This window comes from Cuculus canorus, chromosome Z (genome assembly GCF_017976375.1).
Source record: "Cuculus canorus isolate bCucCan1 chromosome Z, bCucCan1.pri, whole genome shotgun sequence".
In the NCBI taxonomy this organism is placed as follows: domain Eukaryota; kingdom Metazoa; phylum Chordata; class Aves; order Cuculiformes; family Cuculidae; genus Cuculus; species Cuculus canorus.
The window spans coordinates 56096023-56117643 of record NC_071441.1 but is presented as its reverse complement, the minus strand read 5'-3'; the positions used below and the strand labels follow the sequence as shown (position 1 = coordinate 56117643).

The 21621-nt window shown below is 46.8% G+C and overlaps 1 protein-coding gene across 9 annotated transcripts in view; it reads left to right on the top strand.

Annotated features, from left to right (window-relative positions):
* Positions 1 to 21621, top strand: part of CAST (calpastatin) — a 71622-nt gene that overhangs the window by 21232 nt on the left and 28769 nt on the right. For 8 of the 9 annotated variants that reach the window (XM_054053522.1, XM_054053525.1, XM_054053523.1 and 5 more), the window contains one exon: positions 16090 to 16149. In XM_054053522.1, the coding sequence (XP_053909497.1) occupies positions 16090 to 16149 (60 nt within the window). Of the gene's footprint in view, positions 1 to 2093; positions 2204 to 16089; positions 16150 to 21621 lie in introns of those variants that run through there. The other variant, XM_009562979.2, reaches the window with a different exon arrangement.

The following is a 21621-nucleotide window of genomic DNA, read 5'->3' as shown; positions in this document are numbered from 1 at the left end:
ACATTTTGAGTTCTGTGTCTTTGGGCAGTTTTCCGTTTCTGCTTCCCTCACCGGAGTCTTGTTTCTTAGAATCGTAGAATCATAGAATATCTGAAGTTGGAAGGGACCCATAAGTACCAAGTCCCTGCTCCACAAAGGACTACCTAAACCATATGACTAAGTGTCATCATCCAGATGCTCTTTGAACTCATGATAGGCTTTGTGCCATGACCACCTCTCTGGAGAGCCTACTCTTGTGGTTGACCATCCTCTCAGTTAAAAACCTTTTCCTAATGTCCAATCTGAATTTCCTCTGATGCAGCTTCATTCCATTTGTCCTATTGCTGGTTGCCAGAGAGAGATCAGCAGCTCCTCCTCTTCTGCCCACCTTGAGTAAGGTGTAAACTAATTAGGTCAACAGCCCTCAGCCTTCTCTTCTCTAAGCTGAACAGACCAAGTGACTTCACCCACTCCTCTTCAGTCTTGCCCGCGAAGCCCTTCACCATCTTGGTCACCCTCCTCTGGACACACTCTAATAGTTTGATGTCCTTGTTCTCTTGAGACAAAGGGCAGCATAGCAGCTGTTATGAAAAAATGATTGAAGGTTTTGTGAGTGGTCTGGAGGTTTTTTCTTTAAGAAAAATCATACAGCTCCCCCTTCTGTACTACAGGCATGGAGAATATGATTCTATAGCAAAAATATAATTAAACATTCCAGAGCAGGTCACTGTTGGTGTTTCAAGGAGCACTTTGAAACTCTGAAATTAATATGTGTGGCTGTTGCACTAGGGGACAGGGTTAAGTAGGCACAGTGGGGCTGGGCTGACGATTGGACTGGATGAGCTTAGTGGGCTTTTCCAGCCTTAATGATTCTGTGATTCTATGTACTCGTAGGGGCTGGATAACCAGTCAAAATTTAGAGAGGGTGTATCACATAAACATATTATATATATGAAAGGAGCCTCTGATAACATATTATATATGCTTATAATACATCTTATATATATATTATAAACATATTATATAATACAAACGTATTATATGTGTCCCATAAACATAATATATTTTATTATATAATAAAAATACCAGCTTTTTGAAGGGAAGTGAGTGAGTTCCCTCCCTCAGCACCAGCACTGTTAACTCATGAGGTGGAAGATAAACACTGAGTTTTAAAGGTTACAAGTAGCTCCGTCCCGGAACAGCACTATCCCAGCAGGAGTTTGGTCCCTATTTTTGCTGCATGACCCTGGGTGCTGTCAGCTCGGTGACAGCGCTGGCTGCTGGGGAGCATTGTCAAGCCACGTCCAGAAGTGATGATGGATGCAGGAGATGGGTTTGCTCATTGTCACTGCATGGTGCGGAGGGCAGAGCTCCGTTCATGCTTCTGACTAGTGCCTTCACAGCACTCCCGTGGCTCGAACCTGCGTGTTGGGGTTTGGGAGGTGGGGCGGCTGTGGCTGGGTGGGGAGTGTGCCTCTCAGCGCACCAGCTTGCCAACATCTTGCCCAGTACCGCCCGAAAACCGAAACCACCACCAGCTCCGACGTTGGGGTGAGAAGCAGCCCTGTCCCAGCATTCCTGCTGGAACAGCAGGCACGCACACACAAAGTAAGTGAGCTTTGCATTCCTGCTGCCTCTGATCTCGGCTGATTTACGTTCCTCTTGCACTCCGTTTGTTTTTTTTCTGTCTTCCGGGAGTTTTGCGGCCTGAAATAGCAGAGGCTGCTGGCTTGCAGGGCCTCTGACGTTGATCCCCTCATCGGCAGGCGTGGAGTGCTCCAGAGCTGTCTGTGTGCGGCGAATTGGCTTTAAAAATCATTTTAATGTGTCAGGAGCACTGCTCTTAGAGGCTGTGTCAGACTACACGTTACACAACGAGGGGTTTACGTGACATAAGCAGTCTCAAAGGAGAGAGAGACGAGGAGGTGCAGACTTCTAAAGTCAAGTCTAAATTGTTCTGCATTTACATTTTTGTTTCGAGGTTTGGGGTTTTTTTATTGCTCACAGCCCACGCTGCTCTTGCTTCAAAAACCCATTTAACTTTTTGGCACGGAAGCGCAGGGCTTAGTGCGCCTGTGGCACACAGAGTGTTGCGTAGTCAGGGTGTGGGGATCTGTAAGAGCAGCTTCTCATTTAAGTGTGCTTTGGTATCAGTAACTGAGTGACAACAGGAGTTTATTGTACTGGATACCTAAAAGGTGCTGAAGTATCAGATGCAAAAAAGGTATGGGGGAAAAAATAATACTTGTCAGTAAATGGTGTATTACAGTTCTTTCTGTAGTGGCAGAAATTAGATGTGTAGGTGTTGCTTTGATTATGCCGCTGTTTATTGTTGCCAGTGTACTTGCTCCTCTTTTCTTCTTTGGAGAAAGTGAAAATAGTGTGTTCAATAAATAGTAAATAACACAGGGTGCTTGTGGACACTGCAGAGTTCCTGATTCGTTTGCTTTTTCTGACTAGGAGTTTTCTTAAAGCTGTATTTTTTTAGGTTTACATAAACTGTACTGGATAATAATTTCTTCAATACTGTTTTTTTTTTAGTTCTAGACTAATGCATTTCTTACTGGCAGCCTCCTTGTACTGAACAGTGCTTTGTTTTTTGTCCTGTTCTGTACAGTAGTGGCTCGATACGTGAGTACACAGAGCTCGCAGAAAATGCCATTCGTGATCTTGGGGTGCCAGGCATGAGTCCCTCGGCTGGTATTTCTCGCAGCTCTGGTTCTGTGGCTTTGCGTCTTGGGCAGACACTCCCGGCAAGGCATCCAGGCAAAGCTCTGTGGCACTGGAGGTGGTGGCTCCTGGGGGTGGCACTGGAGCGGTGGCAGAGGAGAAAGCAAAGGAGCTGTTTTTCCAGTGAGGTGGTCTCCAGTGTGTTCATTCTCATAATTTCTGCTTTTTGTTTTCCCTTGAGAGGAAAACCTGCACTTCCAAAAATGTGGGGCTTTGTCCAGAGCTTCCCCTGCCAAAGGAATAGCCTAGTGGGGAGGCAGGGAACTCGGTGGCCATGTGTGCTCCTTAAGGCTTGGAAACCTTCCTGGCTCTGGAATGAGTCAGCTTCATACCTGCCTCTGTGCCTTCCTTAGCAAAAGTGCTTGAACCAACTAGGAAACTAATATTTCAGATGCCTGGGAAGGAATCCTCTCGGAGGCAGGATGCAGCCTCATGGAGGTGGAGTTTATATTTTTAATTGAACCATGGTGTTGTTGTCCCTCCAGAGCAGCAGGGGGCCTTTCAGAAGCAAGTTTGGGAGATACAGGCTTAAGAGCAGATGCTGAAGCACAAAGCCTTCTACCCTGCTCTTTTGAAGTAGGAATGAGAAAACAATGTTAAGTGTTTTCTGAAATGATCTAAGAACAAAACTCAACAACACACCCAAAGGTTATGCAGTGTTATCCTTGGATTATATTTTAAACCCCAAATTCTATTAAAACTCCCTGACTCAGTGATTTTTGTTTATCCTCCTGTTCTATTTTCTGTTCACTTTGCTACTGAGCACAGCTGGGACAGTGTGTCAGTCCTCGTGGCTTTGTGGATAATGTTTTGCTTATAAGTCCTGGAGGACATAAATCTGGTTTCTAACTCGGAGTATCACTCATGAGCCCTTGTGACTGTCAGCTGCCCACTTTGAGTATTGATTATTATAACTAAAATAGCCAAGCTGATAACCTTGGAGATCTTCTGCCATAAGGTGAAGTCCTCTTTAACGTAAGAGAATCACAGAACCTTTTAGGTTGGAAAAGACCTTTAAGATCGTCGAGTCCAACTGCAAGTTCTTAAGTCCCTCTTTGAGGAATGTTGGTTCTCTTTGCAACTCGCTGTTTCTATTCCAGTTCTGCCAGGAAGGGCTTTGTGTGCTGTCTCTGGGTGACACTGCACACTAAGCAACACTAATCCTGGCTAGCTCAGCGACATCACGCTGGCACCAAATTGTGTGCTTTCCCAGTGTTTCCTTATCAGCCTGGAGTTTGCTAGTGGAAATCGCTTTGGAACATCCCAGTGTCTAAAACAACAGGCAGGCATGGGAACAATTGTGCTAATTACAGCTGAATGCTGACCTTTTGCAGGAGGCAGGAATGAAAAGAGGATTTTTGAGCCATCTAGTGAAAAAGAGAGCTCTGCTGCAGCGTTACTGCCTGTTCCACGGTACTGAGTGGGAACCTGAGAGGAGCAGTGACAGTACTGGTGTGCTGCTTCCAATATTTGAGTATGACTGAATGAAAGTGGAATTTCAGTGCATGCCAGCTTGTAGGGATTATAGTGATGGAGAGAGGGAGTTCCCAAAGGAAGGTAATTGAAAGGAAGCAACCTCAAGTTGCACCAGAGAAGGTTTAGAGTGGATATTAGGAAAAAGTTCTTTACTGAAAGAATCACAGAATCACAGAATGGTTTGGGTTGGAAGAGACCTCAGAGGCCATCCAGTTCCATCCCATTGCCGTGGGCAGGGACTCCTCCCACTGGATCAGGGGCTCAAAGCCCCATCCAACTTGGCCTGGAACACCTCCAGGGAGGAGGCATCCAGTGGTAAAACTATGGTAGAGGCTGCCCAGGGCAATGGTGGAGTCTCCATCCCTGGAGGGGTTCAAAAAGTGTGTGGATGTGGCACTTTGGGACAGGGTTTAGCAGGCACAGTGGAGTTGGGCTGACAGTTGGATGAGATGAGCTTGGAGATCTTTTCCAACGTCAGTGGTTCTCTGATTCTATGAAGAGCATGTTTTAAGAAGGAGTAAGAATGGTGAGTTTAAAATTTAAATTGTCAATTAATTGTCAAATTAGTGATCACTGAACTCTTTCTGTAGAAAAACACTTCCTAGGCCTGGTGGGGAGTTTCATCTGGTGAGGAGTTTCAGCTGATGTTCAAGAGTGTTGCTTTCCTGAGCATTTCTTCATGTGTAGCTGAGGGATGTTTAAGTTAGGTAATGCATTCTGTGATCAGCTGGAAACATTGAGATCAGTCTTCATCAAAATGACCATAATATGAATGTTCTTGACAACGGAAAATCAGTTTGAAAATAAAATGCTTTCACTTGCCTGATGCTACAGCTTGAAAACCTTTTCCAGGGACACAAAGCCTCCATTTGATATTGGAGAGGTAAAACTTGGGTAGAAAATCAGAGCTTTCTCACCATCTTTGCTTTTAACTCCATTTAAATGAGACAACTGCTGTTCAACCTGTGGTATGGAAATGCAGGTTCTTAAGGTGATAGATGAACTCTTACCCTGCTTGGTGTATCGTAGAGTCACAGAACGGTTTGAGTTGGAAAGGACCCTAAAGATCATCCAGTTCTAATCATCCCAGATCACTTGCAATAATGATGCGACATTAAATAGGAGCTCTCCGTGTGTAGTAAAGATTACAGAGCAGAAGCCGTGCTACAAACTTCAGTCTAAGTAATTTTTTCTGCCCTCTGTGTGTCTGTAAAGGCTCTTCGTGCCTGGGTTCTATGCTGCTCTGGGGCTCAACTGCCAAACTCTTTCCTCTGCTTCCAAGCAAAATAGACAACCAAACAATAAAATCCCACAAAGGCTCTAGACACAGTAGGAGACGATAACAAATGAACACAAAGTGCTCCTAACCATCACCTATGAGGCAGTTCTAAGTTTTTCTGTATATCCCAAACCTCCCACGTAAAAGTAATGATAAAGTGAGGAAGTTTAGGAAAAGGGTCAAAACATACAGAATTTGTTTCATGTCAGTTCTCATTCACTGGCCTTGGTGGCTTTTCGTTCAAGCATAAATGTGCTTCAGAGTCTTCATAGTGACTTAATAGTTATTAAAATAAAGAAAAACAAACATTCCACTAATATGCTTTGGAATTGGCATGGGTTGCTGAAATCATAAATCTTAAATATAGAGCTGACGTAAAGGTGGTCTGGTGGATCAGTTTCTTGGTGGTCTGAAGCCTTGATCTACACCATGGTGAATATAATTCTGATCTTACTCACGGATTGTGCTTGATAGCATGGGACTTAGTGTGACCAAATACAAGTAGGTTATCTCAAAAAGCACTGTTTAAAAACCTATTACTTTAAATTTGAGTAGTGTGGTGGATCAGCTTTAGCTGATGCATAAAATACAGTAATTAATTATTGTTGAGTTCGTTTTCTGTGCCAAAATGGCAGAAATCTTATTTTAGTAATCAAAATAGACAGACAACAATAGCTGCGAGTCTGTGTTATGGAAGTTGTCTGGCTGAATGTGCTGCAATTGTCAAATAATTTAGGCTGTAAAAACATTTCATGAGATAATCACCTTTTCTATTTCTCAGTTCAAACCAGTTTCTTTTAATAAATTTGCCATGGGGTTTTTTTCCTATATGCTCTTCTAACATCTCTCAGTGAAGGATGACCTTTCTCCTGGCTGTACACTAGTACTGGTTGCATATATTTATTCTGTGTGGTGAGGAAATTGCAGAAGAATGAAATTTCAGGGTTCATCTTTTCCACCATGGTAACCCGGATCATCTGTTGAATCAGGTTTTGCAGGGAGGCATGGTCCTGTGTGACCAGTGCTCTTGGGTTTTGCCTCTGGTTTATTGCTGGCAAGTTTCTGATCTGGAGAAGCAACACCATCACAATCCAACTACTTGTTATTAGTTGTGCTGTTGTTTAGGAGAGTGAAGGCTGTCAGATGGCAAATCTGCTGGAGCAGATCATGCTCAAGACAGGGGTAACCTGATGGGACAGCCGCGTGTTGTTCTCTGCCTGCTCCCCAGCACTGTCTGCACCAGGAATCTCCATCCAGCTGCACTCTGACACCTCACACACTTACATGGGGGGGTTTCTGTCCTCTGTGGGTGAACGCACTTATCTTGACTTCAATTTATTCTTCATGTTTGCTCTGAACCATGAGCGCATACTTAGAATCACAGAATCACAAAATGGTTTGGGTTGGAAGGGACCTCAAAGCCCATCCAGTTCCACCCCTTGCCATGGGCAGGGACACCTCCCACAGCACCAGGGGCTCAAAGCCCCTTCCAAGCTGGCCTTGAACACCTCCAGGGATGGTGCAGCCTGCTGGAGCCACCACTTCTCTGGACAACATGGGCCAGGGCCTCACTACCCTCACAGAAGAGCATTTCTTCTTAAGATCTCATCTCAATCTCCGCTCTTTCAGCTGAAAACCATTACCCCTTGTCCTGTCTCTGCACTCTCTGATGAAGAGCCCCTCCCGAGCTTTCCTGGAGCCCCTTTCAGTACTGGAGGCTGCACTAAGGTCTCCCTGGAGCCTTCTCTTCTTCAGGATGAACAACCTCAACTCTCTCAGCCTGGCCTCATACGGGAGATGCTCCAGCCCTCGGATCATCTCCAAGGCCTTCTCTGGATCCATTCCAACAGTTCCATTTCCTTGTTATGCTGTGGATTCCAGAACTGGACACGGGCCTCCAGGTGGGGTCTCAGGAGAGCAGAGCAGAAGGGCAGAATCTCCTCCCTTTCCCTGCTGGTCCCACTGCTTTGAATGCAGCCCAGGACACAGTTGGTTTCTGGGCTGCGAGCACATGTTGCCAACTCCTGTCGAGCTTCTCATGCCCCAGGACAGCAAGCCCTTCTCTGCAGGGCTGCTCTCAGTCAATAGTGTAACAGAGTAAATCTGTTTCCAAGTTTGTCAACTCTGACGGGAAGACCATTTGTTTCTAAAATTACTTTTCTTGTTATATTTATCAAGTTCTGTGATTTTAAACTATAATAATAGTAATAGTTTTTACATATTTTAGGTTACATTCACACAGCTGAATTTATGAATGTTAAAAGCAGAGGAAGCCTCCCTGAAGATGAGGGAGGTTGTATTTGGGTTTGGTTTTTTTTCTTAATGTGTATCAAAGAATGGAACCACAAAAGCTTCAGTCCAGCAAACTGCTTACTCTAATGGATGTCCCTGCGTACACATTAAATCCTGTTCGGATTTGCTGTTGCTGTTTCGTTTGCTTTATGCAGCCAGTGTGAAGCTGGGGGGCTTTGCTGAGTCAGGGCTGCAATGATCTTGGTGGCGTCACCGTAACCTCGTCAGCAAAGTATTTTGGATTGCTTTAGGATTTAGCAACAAGTATCCTACAAGGATCCCCCTCCCCTCAGCAGTTACCATGAGCAGTGTGCTTTCACAAAACAGGCAGCATTTGTGTATTTCAGCAAGGATAACAGGGAAACTCATTGCAACAGGACCATGTAGTTCAGGACAATCCTTGGTTTCACTAGAGGCTGGGGGATAATGTGACTGGGAGCAGCCCTGAGGAGAAGGGCTTGGGGTGCTGGGGAGAAGAAGCTCAACAGGAGCCAAAAACATGCTCTCACAGCTCAGAAACCACCCATGTCCTGGGCTGCATCCAAAGCAGTGGGGCCAGCAGGGAGAGGGAGGGGATTCTGCCCTCTGTTCCACTCTCCTGAGACCTCAGCTGGAGTCCTGTGTCCAGTTCTGGAATCCTCAACCCAAGAAGGACATGGAACTGTTGGAACGGGTCTGGAGGAGGCCACGAAGATGATGTGAGGACTGCAACACCTCTGCTATGATGCCAGGCTGAGAGGGTTGAGGTTGTTCAGCCTGGAGAAGCTTCCACTACCTGAATAGGCTACAGAAAAGCTGGGGAGGGGCTCTTGATCAGGGAGTGCAGGGATAGGGACAAGGTGAAATGGGTTTAGGCTGAAAGAGTGGAAGATTGAGGTGAGATCTTACAGAGAAATTCTTCACGATGATGGTGGGGAGCCCTGGCTCAGGTTGCGCAGAGCTGTGGTGGCTGCCCCATCCCTGGAGGTGTTCAAGGCCAGGTTGGATGGGGCTTTGATGCCCTGATTCAGTGGGAGGTGTCCCTGCCCATGGCAGGGGGTGGAACTGGATGGGCTTTGAGATCCTTTCCAACTCAACTTTCCATGAACATAGTGCACACAGCAGGAATGTTTTATGTAAACATACCGGTGTCTGAATAACACACAGGTACAAACTGAAAAATATATCCTGCTGGTCCATTCTGCTAGGATGTTAATAGTAAACCTCCACAAAATTATCTGAGCCTGAAACCTTGGAAGAAACATTGTTTTCTTGTCTGTGCAGGATTTTTTTGTCTTTCTCTTAATAAGGGGTTGTTTTTCTTAACAATGTAATAGCAGAACTTTGCATAAGAACAGTAATTACAAGCTAATAGGACATTTCCAGAATTACTTGAGATAGAAACTGACACAGAAGCATTTTTGTAATTTTTAACACAGCTATTATAACTACTGTAATAACAACATTTAAATAACAAATTAGCATCAGTGCTGTGTTTTATTCCAGTTTTAAATCACTGCATATTTTGTCACATCAGCCCTGGGTGTCCATAGAGCGTGGGGAGCACAAGGAGGAGAGCAGCCCTGTGGAAGAAGATCTGGGGCTCTGGCCGAGGGCAAGGTGACCATGAGCCAGCAGTGCCCTGGCAGCCAAGAGGGCAAACGTGTCCTGGGTCCATCCAGCACAGCTTCACCAGTTGAGTGAGGGAGGGGATTGTCCTGCTCTGCTCCAGACTGGTGCTGCCCCACCTTGAGCACTGGGGGCAGTTCTGGGGCCACAGGGTAAAAAGGATCCAAAGCTGCTGGAGCATCCAGAGGAGGGCACAGAGCTGGGGAAGGTTTTAGAGGGCAAGCGCGTGAGGAGCGGCTGAAGTCCCTGGGTCTGTTCAGCCTGGACGAGAGGAGGCTGAGGGGGGAGACCTCATTGTGCTCTGTGGCTTCCTCAGATGTGGAGGAAGAGGAGCAAGCGTTGGGCTCTTCTCTCTGGACTTGAGGGAATGGCAGGAGCATGGCAAGGGGGGGTTAGGTTGGGCATTAGAAGCAGGTTCTTCCCCCAGATGGTGGTGGAGTACTGGAACAGCTCCCAGGGAAGCAGTCACTAAGCCTGTCGATATTCCAGCAGTGTTTGGCCAATGTCCTCAGCCCCATGGTGTGAATATTGGGGTGTCCTATGCAGGGACAGTAGTTGGACTCTATGATCCCTATGGGTCCCTTCCAACACAAGACATTCTATGATTCTATGAAATATATATGCTTATGTATCTATATATATTTGTACATGCTCACACACATAGGTGCTGGTTCGGGTTGTGTCTTGCAACTCCACTTGACTTAGTGGAAAAATAAAGGAATGGTGTTTGTGCCACTGGTCGCCATACTGATTCCTCAGTGCTAACGGGTCTGGAAGCTGGTGCATTGCTTTGCTGATGGCGTTAGGAGGTGCACATGGGATGCTAGAATGTCCTCTTGGTGCCATCCCTGACCTGCCTTCTGCCTCCAGACAAGCTTTGTGTCCACAGATGTGAGAGTTATGGAGCCATTATTGCATAACATGAAAGCTGGTGAGAGATTTCTCCTGCCACAGCTCACACTTCAGTAAAATAATCCGTTATTTATCACAGTAGTTTTATAAAAGAACATTTGCTGCCCACATCTTACCAACACTGTTAATTAAAGCTTAGTAACATTCATGTAAAGAAGTGACCATTTGTGGTCAGATAGATAAAGGTGCCTTGCATTGCAAGGCTGAGTTGAAGTAATGCTGTAAGTAAGTAGAATCGTAGAACCATGGAATGGTTTGGGTTGGAAGGGACCTCAAAGCCCAACCAGTTCCACCACTGCTGCGATGGGCAGGGACACCTCCCACTGGATCAGGGGCTTCAAGCCCCATCCACCTGGCCTTGAACACCTCCAAGGATTGGGCAGCCTCCACTTCCCTGGGAAACTTTTAAGCCTGAGCAGCAGTCCTAGCTCTTATGTAAGGTGGTTCAACCCAAAAAAAAAAAGCATCAGGCTGCTCTTCTATCCTCTGTCCCAGGCTGAGGACAGCTGGGTCATTCCTGAAGCTTATGAGCTGGCTGAAAAGCTGCCAGGACTGGAGGCCAGGCAGCCTCAGCCACAGGGTGACTCTTCTCCCAGGAAGGAAGCTCTTTGAGCTATGACTTGAGAGAGTTTGTTATAGAATAAGTCAGTGTCTTCTTCTCCTATTTTCTTCTCTCCCTGTCGAGAGGACAAAGCATCAGGTTCTAACTTGCCTTTATTATCACTAACTTCCTCATTTTATTCATTTTTCTCCACTAAACCTGTTCTTGGTTCTTTATTTTCTATGTGTGCTCCAGTGTGATGGCCAACGCTGTCCTAGCCCTTGGCCTAGAGAAGCTCAAGCCAAAAAGACAGAAAGTTATTCCTGTATGTAACATTTATATTTACGTTGTCATGGCAACAGGATTTTGCTTGGATTCCTCTTTCCCTGGTTGTTTTTGGCAGGACATCTCAGCCTGTGGCACTGTAACCTCAACGCGTTTTTCTCAGTGTTGCTGCCTTCTTTGCTTTTGGGGTTTTGTTGTTGTGTCTGGTCTCCTTCCACCTACCCGAAGCCTGTTGGACATCTCTTCAGGAGCTCTGTGAAAGGTTCAGGATGGAAGGTGTCTGAAAGCAACCTTATAACCCAGTGTTCCATGCCAATGTCCCTGTCTTATTGGAGGAAGTGTCACCTCCACTGCAGTGCAAAGCTGTGTTAACAGTGTGTCCTCCTCTTCATCCTTATCCAGCAGGCATACTTCCACGTTTGGGTGTGTTGAGTGTTGCGTTGTCTTCACGTGCTTTATTCTTGAGCAATCTGTTGATTCTTATTTATTCTTATGTTACCATCTGTATTTCTGTATTGGTTGCTTAGTACGTGTTTTCAGCATCTCCTCTGCTTTCAAAGCTGGGTGATGTTACCTGAGTGCTCCTTTCTATATGGTGAGCAGTGACCTAATGGATCTGCTCCATGAATTTCCAGAATTTATAGTTTCAGTTCCCAGTAGCTCTTGCTTCATTGCCTGTGGGGTAGTTTCAAGGATTTCCAGTGTTCCATAACTGAGACCTCTTTTGGATTCCTTCACCTGCTGTTTTACTTTTACAAATAGATGTTTGCATTCACGTCTGTTCTGATGTTTGTTACCTTTACAGAGTCAGAGAACCACAGAATTATGGAGGTTGAAAAAGGCCTTTGAGCTCATGCAGTCCTACTGCCAGCCCAGGACCCCCATCCCTATTGAACCCTGTCCCCAAGTGCCTTGGCCACACGCTTTGTGAACCCCTTCAGGAATGGGGACTCCACTCCTGCCCTGGGCAGCTTCTGCCAGGGCTTCATCTCTCTGTCAGTAAAGACATTTTTCCCAATATCCAATCTAACCCTCCCCTGGCCCAACTTGAGACCATTTCCTTTTGTCCTATGACTTGTTGATTTACTTTATTGTCTTCACCTGTGACACTTTCCCTTCCACTCCCACATTTCTGGGGTACACGTAGTGAGACTAAATGAACAATTTTTAAGAGGCTTTACTGGCTTGCTGTACTGCCACTGTGTGACTGTTGTAAGCAGTCTCCTCCAAGATTACCACCAAAACTGTGCCTCTGTTTGACAAATGAGTTTCTAAGGGTATTCCTTCTCATATCAGATCAGATCCCAAGTCTCTTCATCAGCCCTTCCTGGAAAGCTATCCTCTGACTGATGGCCAGGAGCATCTGAGGTCCGTTGGTCCATTCCCTGCTTCTCTGTCTGTGCCCGTCCTGTCTGCCAGGTGGGATGGTGGGACACCACAGTCATACCATTACCAGTCCTCAATTCATCAATGCAAACCTGCAACCTTTTCTCTGTCATTCAGGCCCCTCCTGTGGTGCCTATGGAGTCCAGTGCTGTCAGTGGATTCTTCTGCAGGTCATCAGGTGACCTCCCTGGTCCTGGATGCTTTGCCGTGGTATTTGCCTTCTCACTCATGCTCGAAGGCAACCTTTGTAGAATCATGGATTCATTGAGGTTGGAAAAACCCTCTAAGCTCCTCCAGTCCAACCATCAGCCCTACCCCACCGTGCCAACTAAACCATGTGTGGCCACACATTTTTTGACCCCCTCCAGGGATGGGGACTCCACCCCTGCCCTGGGCAGCCTCTTCCAGGGCTTCGCCACTCTGTTAGGAAAGACACTTCTCCTGATATCCAATCTAAACACACACACCTCCTCCGGCACAATGTGAGGCCATTTCCTCTTATCCTATCACACTTCCCCATGGGTTGGGACGATTGCTGGCACAGCATCCTCCATCCCCCATGCCAGTGTCCAGGCAGGACTTGCAGGATGCAGCTACAGGAGGAGGAGGCATCATCATCACTGACGTACTTTTTTCTATCCACTGCAAGCTCTGGGGTGTTTCAACACCACAACAAAACGTCACTCGCTCTGCCTGCGTTCTCTGCCGAGCCCCCACCTCCAGGGTTCGCCCAGCTCTGCTGATTCCTGCTCTGATTCCATCCTCACCTTCCTTTGAGGATGCGGGGCGTTTTGCCACCCCAGGGTGCAGCAGGGCGTGCCTGCCCAAGCCATGGCTGTGCAGGAGCTGTGCATCAGGACGATGCAATGCTGGTTGCTAGGCAGCCTTTTAATATTTACCTCCACGCCTGACGTGTGTCTGTGTGTTACTTCCAACTGCAGGGCTGCAGCACAGACAGCCGGTGCACAGCTCTAGGAGGCGGAAAAGCAGCACAGACTCAGTAAAAGCCAGTCCCCAGCACTAGGCTGGTGTGTGAACCATCAGCATGCTTGCTGCTGAACATGGTGCTGCACCCCACCAGCTTCTTGTGTGGGGCTCAGTGTGGCTGAGACCCTGAGCACTAAGGGCTGGGAAGGACGAGGACCTCCTTTCTCCTAGTGAAGGCTCTTTTAATGCAGAAACTGGGAAACTGGAGGCCCTGAATAGTGGGGAATTCAGGCAAAAGTGCGGCAAGGGTCACCATGCTGGTGAGGGAGCAGCAGTAACAGTGGGATGGCACTGCCAGCACACGGGGAGGGGGTCGGTGGGAGCATGCCCTGTGGTCCCTACCAGCTTCCCTGCTTCCTCCTCCGGCTCCCAGACAGGGATTTGCGTCTCTAAGTCAGCCCCGAGTTATTTTGGGGAGGATAGCTCAATGTTTGTCATCACTGCTGTTCAGCAGTCGTGCTTTAAGCTGGTTTTTAAACTCCTCTCCCTCCTCTGTGAGCATTTACGCCTGCCTCCTTGCTGCTGCTGGGCATGGCCAGGCAGCATGAAAGTAGCAGCCCTGGTGTCCTTGGGAGGCTTCCACTGAGCTCTGCAGGCTGCAGTGGTGCTGCTGAGGTGAAACCCAGAGCTTTCCAGTGTATTGTAAGAAAAAGGCTTGGTAGGAGTTTTCAGAGGGAAGGAAGCAGGAAGGACTCAGAGAAATGTGTTTCCATTGTATGGACAGGGAAAAGGGTGACTGATACCAAGGTGTAGAATGGATACCTAGCCAGGAATTCATGTTAATTTCGTGGAGAAGAAAGAAAAGGAAAGGAAAAACTATTAAAGGGCAAATAAAGAAAAATGCGATGCTGCCTGCAGGCTACCTTGGTGTTGCTGGTGATGATATAGATGGTTTCGCTTGGAAAAGACCTTTAAGATCATCGAGTCCAACCATTGATCCATCCCTGTGAAGTCCACCACCAGACTATGGCCCCAAGTATGATATTTACTCAGCTTTGAACCCCCTCCAGGGATGGAGACTCAGCCAACTCCTGGTCAGCCTCTGTCAGGGCCTGAGGAATCTTAGAGGAAAGAAATTCCTCCCAATGTCCATCCTAAATCTCACCTGGCACAACTAGAGGCCATTTCCTCTTGTCTTATCACTGGCTGCCAGAGAGAAGAGCGTCCTCCTCACCACAACCTCCTTTCAGGCAATTGTAGAGAGCGATGAGGTCTCCCCTCAGCCTCCTCTTCTCCAGTCTGAACAACCCTAGGTCCCTCAGTTACGTTTTGTAACCCTTGTTCTCCAGCCCCTTCTCCAGCTTTTTGCCCTTTTCTGGACTTGCTCCAGCCCCTCAATGTCCTTATAACAAAAGTTATTTAAAGCCTTTTGTTCCCTGTTCTGCGGTGGGTGGCTCTGTACATTCCTGCGTTTGTCTCCACCCTGGCAAAAACTCCGATGCACCATGTAATCAATCCATACATGTTTGCATACAAGGAGGCAGGTACAGCTTGCTTATATCTCTGCATTGTGACAGTTGCAGATCCTGTACATGTTCAGCGTGGTCGGACCTATTACCGAGGCATCCAACACACTGGCCATGCTGTAGAGGACATGCTGTCATCATGGTGTGCCTGTTAATTCCTGTACAGCCTTGGTCGCGCTGGTGAGAAATGTGAATGCAGCAAAGAGTTACAGAAATGGGAAAGTTCTCTATGTACGAGTAAGGATTTGCCCCAGGTATGGAACAGCAATGAGGCCTCTGAGGTCATTCCTTGTGTGTTCTCAGCCAGCAGGTGGGAAGGTAAACGTGAAAGGAAAATCCAGAAACCTGAATGATTTGTGCTGTTTTTTAAATTTAAGCCATGAAAGTTTTGGACTCGATGATCTCAAAGGTTTTTTCCAACCAAATGTTTCTGTGATTCTGTTGCTGTGGTTGAGATGCCAAATGCAGTGTTGAGCGGAGCAGCATGAAGCAGGTGTAGGGAGGTAGTGTTACACCCACATAAAGGATTGATGAGGCAACGAGAATATCCATTGCTGGGCTTAGAAGTCTGATACAGTCACAGCAGAATTAAAACGTGCTGTTCTCAGATTAACATCGCCAAACTGGGAATGCAGACCATGTTGTTTGCTGCTTTTCTGAGAGGCCTGCATGATCTGCAGGAACACTTGTGTGTGTTACACACAGGTTAATTACTCCTTCTTATCTCAACATTAGACTTTGCTAATTTAGAGTTAAATACTTTGCATGGCAAATTAGTAAATCTGAAAGTACAGGTTTAGATTAAGAAAATACAAAGGAGAAAAAGAAAGTGTGAGAATCGTGCACAGTAAGTAAAAATATTTCAGTACGAGAGAAGATTTGAATTTGGTTTGTACTTGGTGTGAAATTTGTTTTCAGTACCTCAGAGGCAAAAATACATGTGGTGAAGAAGGTCTGTGGGCACCACGCTGTCGAAATCCTGTGTATCTATGTTGTAGAGATACGGGCAAGACAGAAGATCTAAAATTATAACTCTGTAATTTGCAGTTATTGATTCTTAATTTTCAGCTGCATAGCTGATGAATTCAGGTTAATAGAAGTCTGTACAACCAGGGTGAAATTAACAATTTTGCTTTTTTTCCTCTCAGGAGCAGCCCGCATCTATGGATGCATCAAAACAACCAATTATGAAGCCATCTGAAACCAAGGTATGAATCCGCGAAGAAGCTAAGCACAAATATACATTGCGATGGAACTTTTTTTTTGACACCTCCATACCGAGTCACTCTACTTTGCCTATTTCTTGTCTGCAGCTTGGTTTCCTCTTCAAAAATATCTCAAAAATGCTACACAAAGCACTGACAGGATTTTATGACAGCAGTAGAGAAAATTTTAATTGGGATTTTTAATTTTAGCTCAGTCAGACTTTGTGACACGCCTTCAGCTCCCCCCAGTGTGATTATGGGGTTATTTACCTAGTGACGATTTTTCACATATTCAAAGAATTCAGATTACGTTTCAGCTTTTGGTGTGCATATGATTTCACTTTCTGGTGAATCACACACCTTTGTCCATCTGACAGCTTTCTTGCCCTTATCCTGGTGCTTGTTCTGTCTTGTCTTGTGACTAGGACTGCATTATAGCGTTGAGGCTGTGCTGTCAGTCATGTACTGTACATGCTAGAGTTGCAGTCCTCCCCTGCGCCTCTGTTGCCTCACAGGATTGAGGTGTGTTATTTAAATGAATGGTGGAGGATTCTCTCCCTCCTCCATTTTCCATAGCAGTGAAACCAACAAAACCACCAAATGCCAAATTGGGCCAGCAGGGACTTTTGCAGAGATGAATCTGCAGGCTGCCTGCACCCTGTGACAGTGGGATAAAGGAGCACCCAGAGGTGCCAGCAAAGCCATCAGTGCACGCAGAGCCAGCTGAGCAGGCTGACAACAGCCATGCCATGCCAGCTTTGGGCACTTGTAAGGGCAGATGGTGCTGCCCACAGCCATGCAGATTTTGAGGACCTAAGGGCAGACATACAGTGCCTCTGGGCAGCCAGGGCTGATGTCAGCCCACCCTCACTGTGACGAGCTTTTTCCTTCTTTCCGATGGGAACTTCATTTGCTGCAGCTCCTATCTGCTATCATCTTGTGTTGCATCACTGAGACAGGTCTGCCTGTATCTTCTCTGTGTCTGAAGAAAGCAATTGCCTTCCCTCAATCTTTTAAAACCCTTTTCCATGCGGGACCTAGACTGGTAGCACTGACCTGGATGACAATTAAACCATTTAATAGAAGCATAGAAACATGGAATGGTTTGAGTTGGAAGGGACCTCAAAGCCTACCCAGTTCCATGCCTTGCCATGGGCAGGGACACCTCCCACTGATTCAAGGGCTCAAAGCCCCATGCAGCCTGGCCTTGAACACCTCCAGGGATGGGGCAGCCACCACTGCACTGGGCAGCCTGGGCCAGTGCCTCACCACCCTCACAGGAGAACATTTCTTCCTAAGATCTCATCTCAATCTCACCTCCTTCAGGTTAAAACTGTTCCCCTCATCCTCTCCTTCCACTACCTGATCAAGAACCCCTCCTCAGCTTTCCCAGATCCCCTTTTAGTACTGGAAGCTCCTCTGAGGTCTCCCCAGAGCCTTCTTTTGTCCAGGCTGATTTCCATCTGTGCACGATCATTTATAATTGAAGATATTTGTCAAGCTTTAGTTTCTTCTTCCTGCTGTGGCTCTGAGGAAGCTCAGTTGTATTGTGTTCATTACTGGTGCTCTTCTCCATGTGGTTGGTTGGATCCAGACAAATCAAAGAGCTATGTTCTTTCCCTGCTGGAAATGTGGAATAACTCTGGGATAATGTGGTAAATCTCTAAGCCAGTCTTAAAAACTGCTTGGCAAGGTGAGACAAAAACCGAGTAGCAGAGGCCTGCTTCAGTGCTGTGGGACCAGCAAACACAAACCCTTCAGAAACAATGCCCTGCATTTGTGTCTGTGAGACAATTAATTGTTTCTTGTAATGCCTATTGCATTATTAATGCCTTCCTCCCACTGGATTTACTAGGTCATCTGCATTTTGGCAGTAGACTCCTTTCAAACAAACTAAGGTTGCTGAGTCATGCTCATTTTTAGCCCCAAATATCTTGCAAATTAACAACCCTTTCACAATTGCCTGCTATAACTCAGTCTCATTTGCCTGTCTTAAAGTCTCTGTAGTGTGCAGCTATCCTTAATCATGCTCCAGACTGCTCTTTAGCTTCGAGCTCTGTGTGTGTGTAACTCCTCTGACTCAAATTCACCCTTAGTGTTGTGCCTCTCAGGGAATGCTCTATGTTACTGCAGCAGAGGGAGGAACGTGGGGTTTGGGAAGCCCCACAGGTCAAGTAGAACGGCTGGGGGCCAGGGTGGAGAGCAGACAAATGGAGACTTTGCTGGAGGAATGCAGGAGCAGGGTGCTGCTGCTGTCACTCACAAAATGTTCCCCACTCTGCTTTCTTTCCTTTGCAAGTGTTTGTGTTACTGCACTGTGGATTTGAGAGATGGGACCATGCGAAGGTCATGTAGTTCAACAAGGCCAGGTGCAAGGTCCTGCACCTGGGTCGGGGCAACACCAAGAAAAAATCCAGGCTAGGCAAAAAATGGATTGGGAGCACACCTGAGGGGAAGGACTTGGGATGCTGGGGGATGAGAAGCTTGACAGGAGCCAGCAATGTGCGCTCGCAGCCCAGAAGCCAACCATGTCCTGGGCTGCATCCAGAGCAGGGGGACCAGCAAGGTGAGGGAGGGGATTCTGCCACTCTGCTCTGGTGAGACCGCACCTGGAGCCCTCTTTTCAGTTCTGGAATCCTCAGCACAGGAAGGACACAGATCTGTTGGGGCAAGTCCAGAGGAGGCCACAGACATGATGCTAGGCCTGGAGCATCTCTGGTATGAGGCCAGGCAGAGAGAGTTGCTGTTGTTCAGCCTGGAGAAGGAAGACCTTAGAGCAACTTCCAGTACTTAAAGGGGCTCCAGGAAAGCTGGGGAGGGGCTCTTGATCAGGGATAGGACACAGGGTAATGGTTTTCAGCTGAAAGAGGGGAGATTGAGATGAGTTCTTAGGAAGAAATGTTCTCCTGTGAGAGTGGGGAGACCCTGGCCTGGGTTGCCCAGGGAAGTGGTGGCTGCCCTATCCCTGGAGGTGTTTAAGGCCAGATTGGATGGGGCTTTAAGCCCCTAAATCAGTGGGAAATATCCGTGCCCATGGCAGGGGATGTAACTGGGTGGGCTCTGAGGCTCCTTCCAACCCAGACCATACTGTGATTTTATGAAGTGTTTACTCATTAAAAAAATGTTGTTTCGGTTTTCCAGGCTGCTTTTCGGTTTCCTGAGTCAGTTTAAAGTGCAGGCTCTCATTTACTGGCATGGTATGGGTGGAGGGGGAGGTGGAACATCTGTGTCTCTGATGCTGTAAGCTGACCCTTTAGCTGCAGGCTGTGACTGCTCATGGCTGGCTCTGTTTAAAGGATGACTGAACAGTTGCTTTTGGATGTGCAGTCTTATGGTAGAATTGTTGGTTTGACTTGCCTAGTAATCTCTTTTTTTTTTTAAATTGGATCTGAGCACCGTTATTGCTAATTGTGTATCTAAGTATGTGTCTGTGCCTGTGTGTGAGCGTGTACGTCTTCCTGATCACGCATTTTGATGCGGCCGTAACATGTTCATGTGTGTGGGAGTCTTGAATAAAAGCATTGCTCATAGAATCATAAAATTGTTGATCAGACATCTAAGATTCTAACCATCAGCTCAACCCCACCATTCCTACTAAACCCTGCCCAAAGTGCCATGGCCGCATGTTTTTTGAACCCCTCCAGGGATGGAGATTCCACCACTGCCCTGGGCAGTCTCTGCCAGGGCTTCACCACTCTTTCTATGAAGGAATTTTTCTGATATCCAATCTAAACCTCCCCTGGCACAACTTGAGGCTGTTTCCTCTCATCCTGTCCCTTTATACATGGGAGAAGAGACCAGGACCCACCTCACCACAACCTCCTTTCTGGAAGCTGCTCCTTCAGCCTCCTCTTCTCCTTGTTAAACAACGCCAGGTCCCTCAGCTGCCTTTCATAACCCTTGTTCTCCAGCCCCTTCCCCATCTCTGTTCCCTTCTCTGGATGCTCTCCAGCCCCTCAATGTCCTTCTTGTAGTGAGGGGCCCAAAACTGAACCCAGGGTTCGAGGTGAGGCCTCACCAGTGCTGAGTCCAGGGGAATGATCCTTTTCCTGCTCCTGCTGGCCACACTGTGCCTGATCCTAGCCAAAGCCCTTAATGTTCTTTATCATTGCTATAGATTAAGTTACAGCATGAGCAATTTTGTGCATTTTAAAAGGTGTGCAAGAATGAGTAATGCATACCCTGCACAAAAAAAAATACATACAGTATTTAGTAAGTACTATTTACAATATAAAATAAAGCACACAGTTGCTTTTTTGTGTGTTTTATATAAAACAAGTGGTTTCGCAGGCTGGGAATTAGAAATTTTGTTCTGTAGGTGTTGTCAAGTTTGGGCAGAAAAGAAAGTAAATGCTTTTTATTGTCTTGCAAAAAAGATGTGTCTGCATTTCTTATGAAAAACACACAAGGAAAACCTGAGTTTGCAGTCTAACACTGGGGCACTTGGAAGTCCTGAGCAGGCAGCACAAAAAGGCAATCTTCGTAGAATCATGGAATGGTTTGGTTTGGAATGGTCCTCAACACCCACTCAGTTCACCCCCTGCCGTTGGCAGGGACACCTCCCACTGGATTGGGGGCTCAAAAGCCCCATTCAACCTGACCTTGAACACCTCCAAGGATGGGGCAGCCACCACTAGGGCAACCTGGTCCAGGTTCTCACCACCCTCATCAGGAAGAATTTCTTCCTAATGGCTAATTCGAATCGTCACCCTTCCAATTTAAAGCCATTCCCCCTCATCCTGTCACTCGATGCACACGTGAGAAGTCCCTCCCCAGCTTTCCTGGAGGCCCTTTCAGTACTGGAAGCTGCTCTAAGGTCTCCCTAGACTGTTCTCTTCTCCAGGCTGAACAACCCCAGCTCTCCCAGCCTGGCTTCGTAGCAGAGGGGATCTGTCAGGATCATCTCCGTGGCCTCCTCTGGACCTGCTCAAACAGTTCCGTGTCCTTCTTGTGTTGGGGATTCCAGAGATGGACACAGGGCTCCAGGTGGAGTCTCAGCAGAGCAGAGCAGAGGGGCAAAATCCCCTCCCTCGCCCTCCTGGTCCCACTGCTTTAGAAGGAGCCCAGGACATGGTTACACTTCTTGCACCTCACACCTGTCACTGCTCTTCACAGCCTCACTGCTGTCTCGCATCTGATTAACTGTAGATGTCACATAAGCACGTCCAACCTTTATGAGCTTAAAAATTGTGAAAGCTTAGGATTGTCCATTCTGTATGGGATTATTTATTGTGCAGGTTCAGAAACAGATGTGTGTGTCTTTGAGTTAATCATGTGGGAGTCATATAGCAAAGATGTACAGGTGGGAGCATGCAATATATGACTGAACTTCAGAGGCACTGTGTTTTAATCAGGCAAAACATCAAGAGAAAGTGCAAAGGGAGGAGTATGAGGGGTGAAGAGATTTATTTTTTATATCTTTTTAAAATTTATTTTACTTTTTTCCCTACTTTGGAGTTTTAGGGACATGGAGAA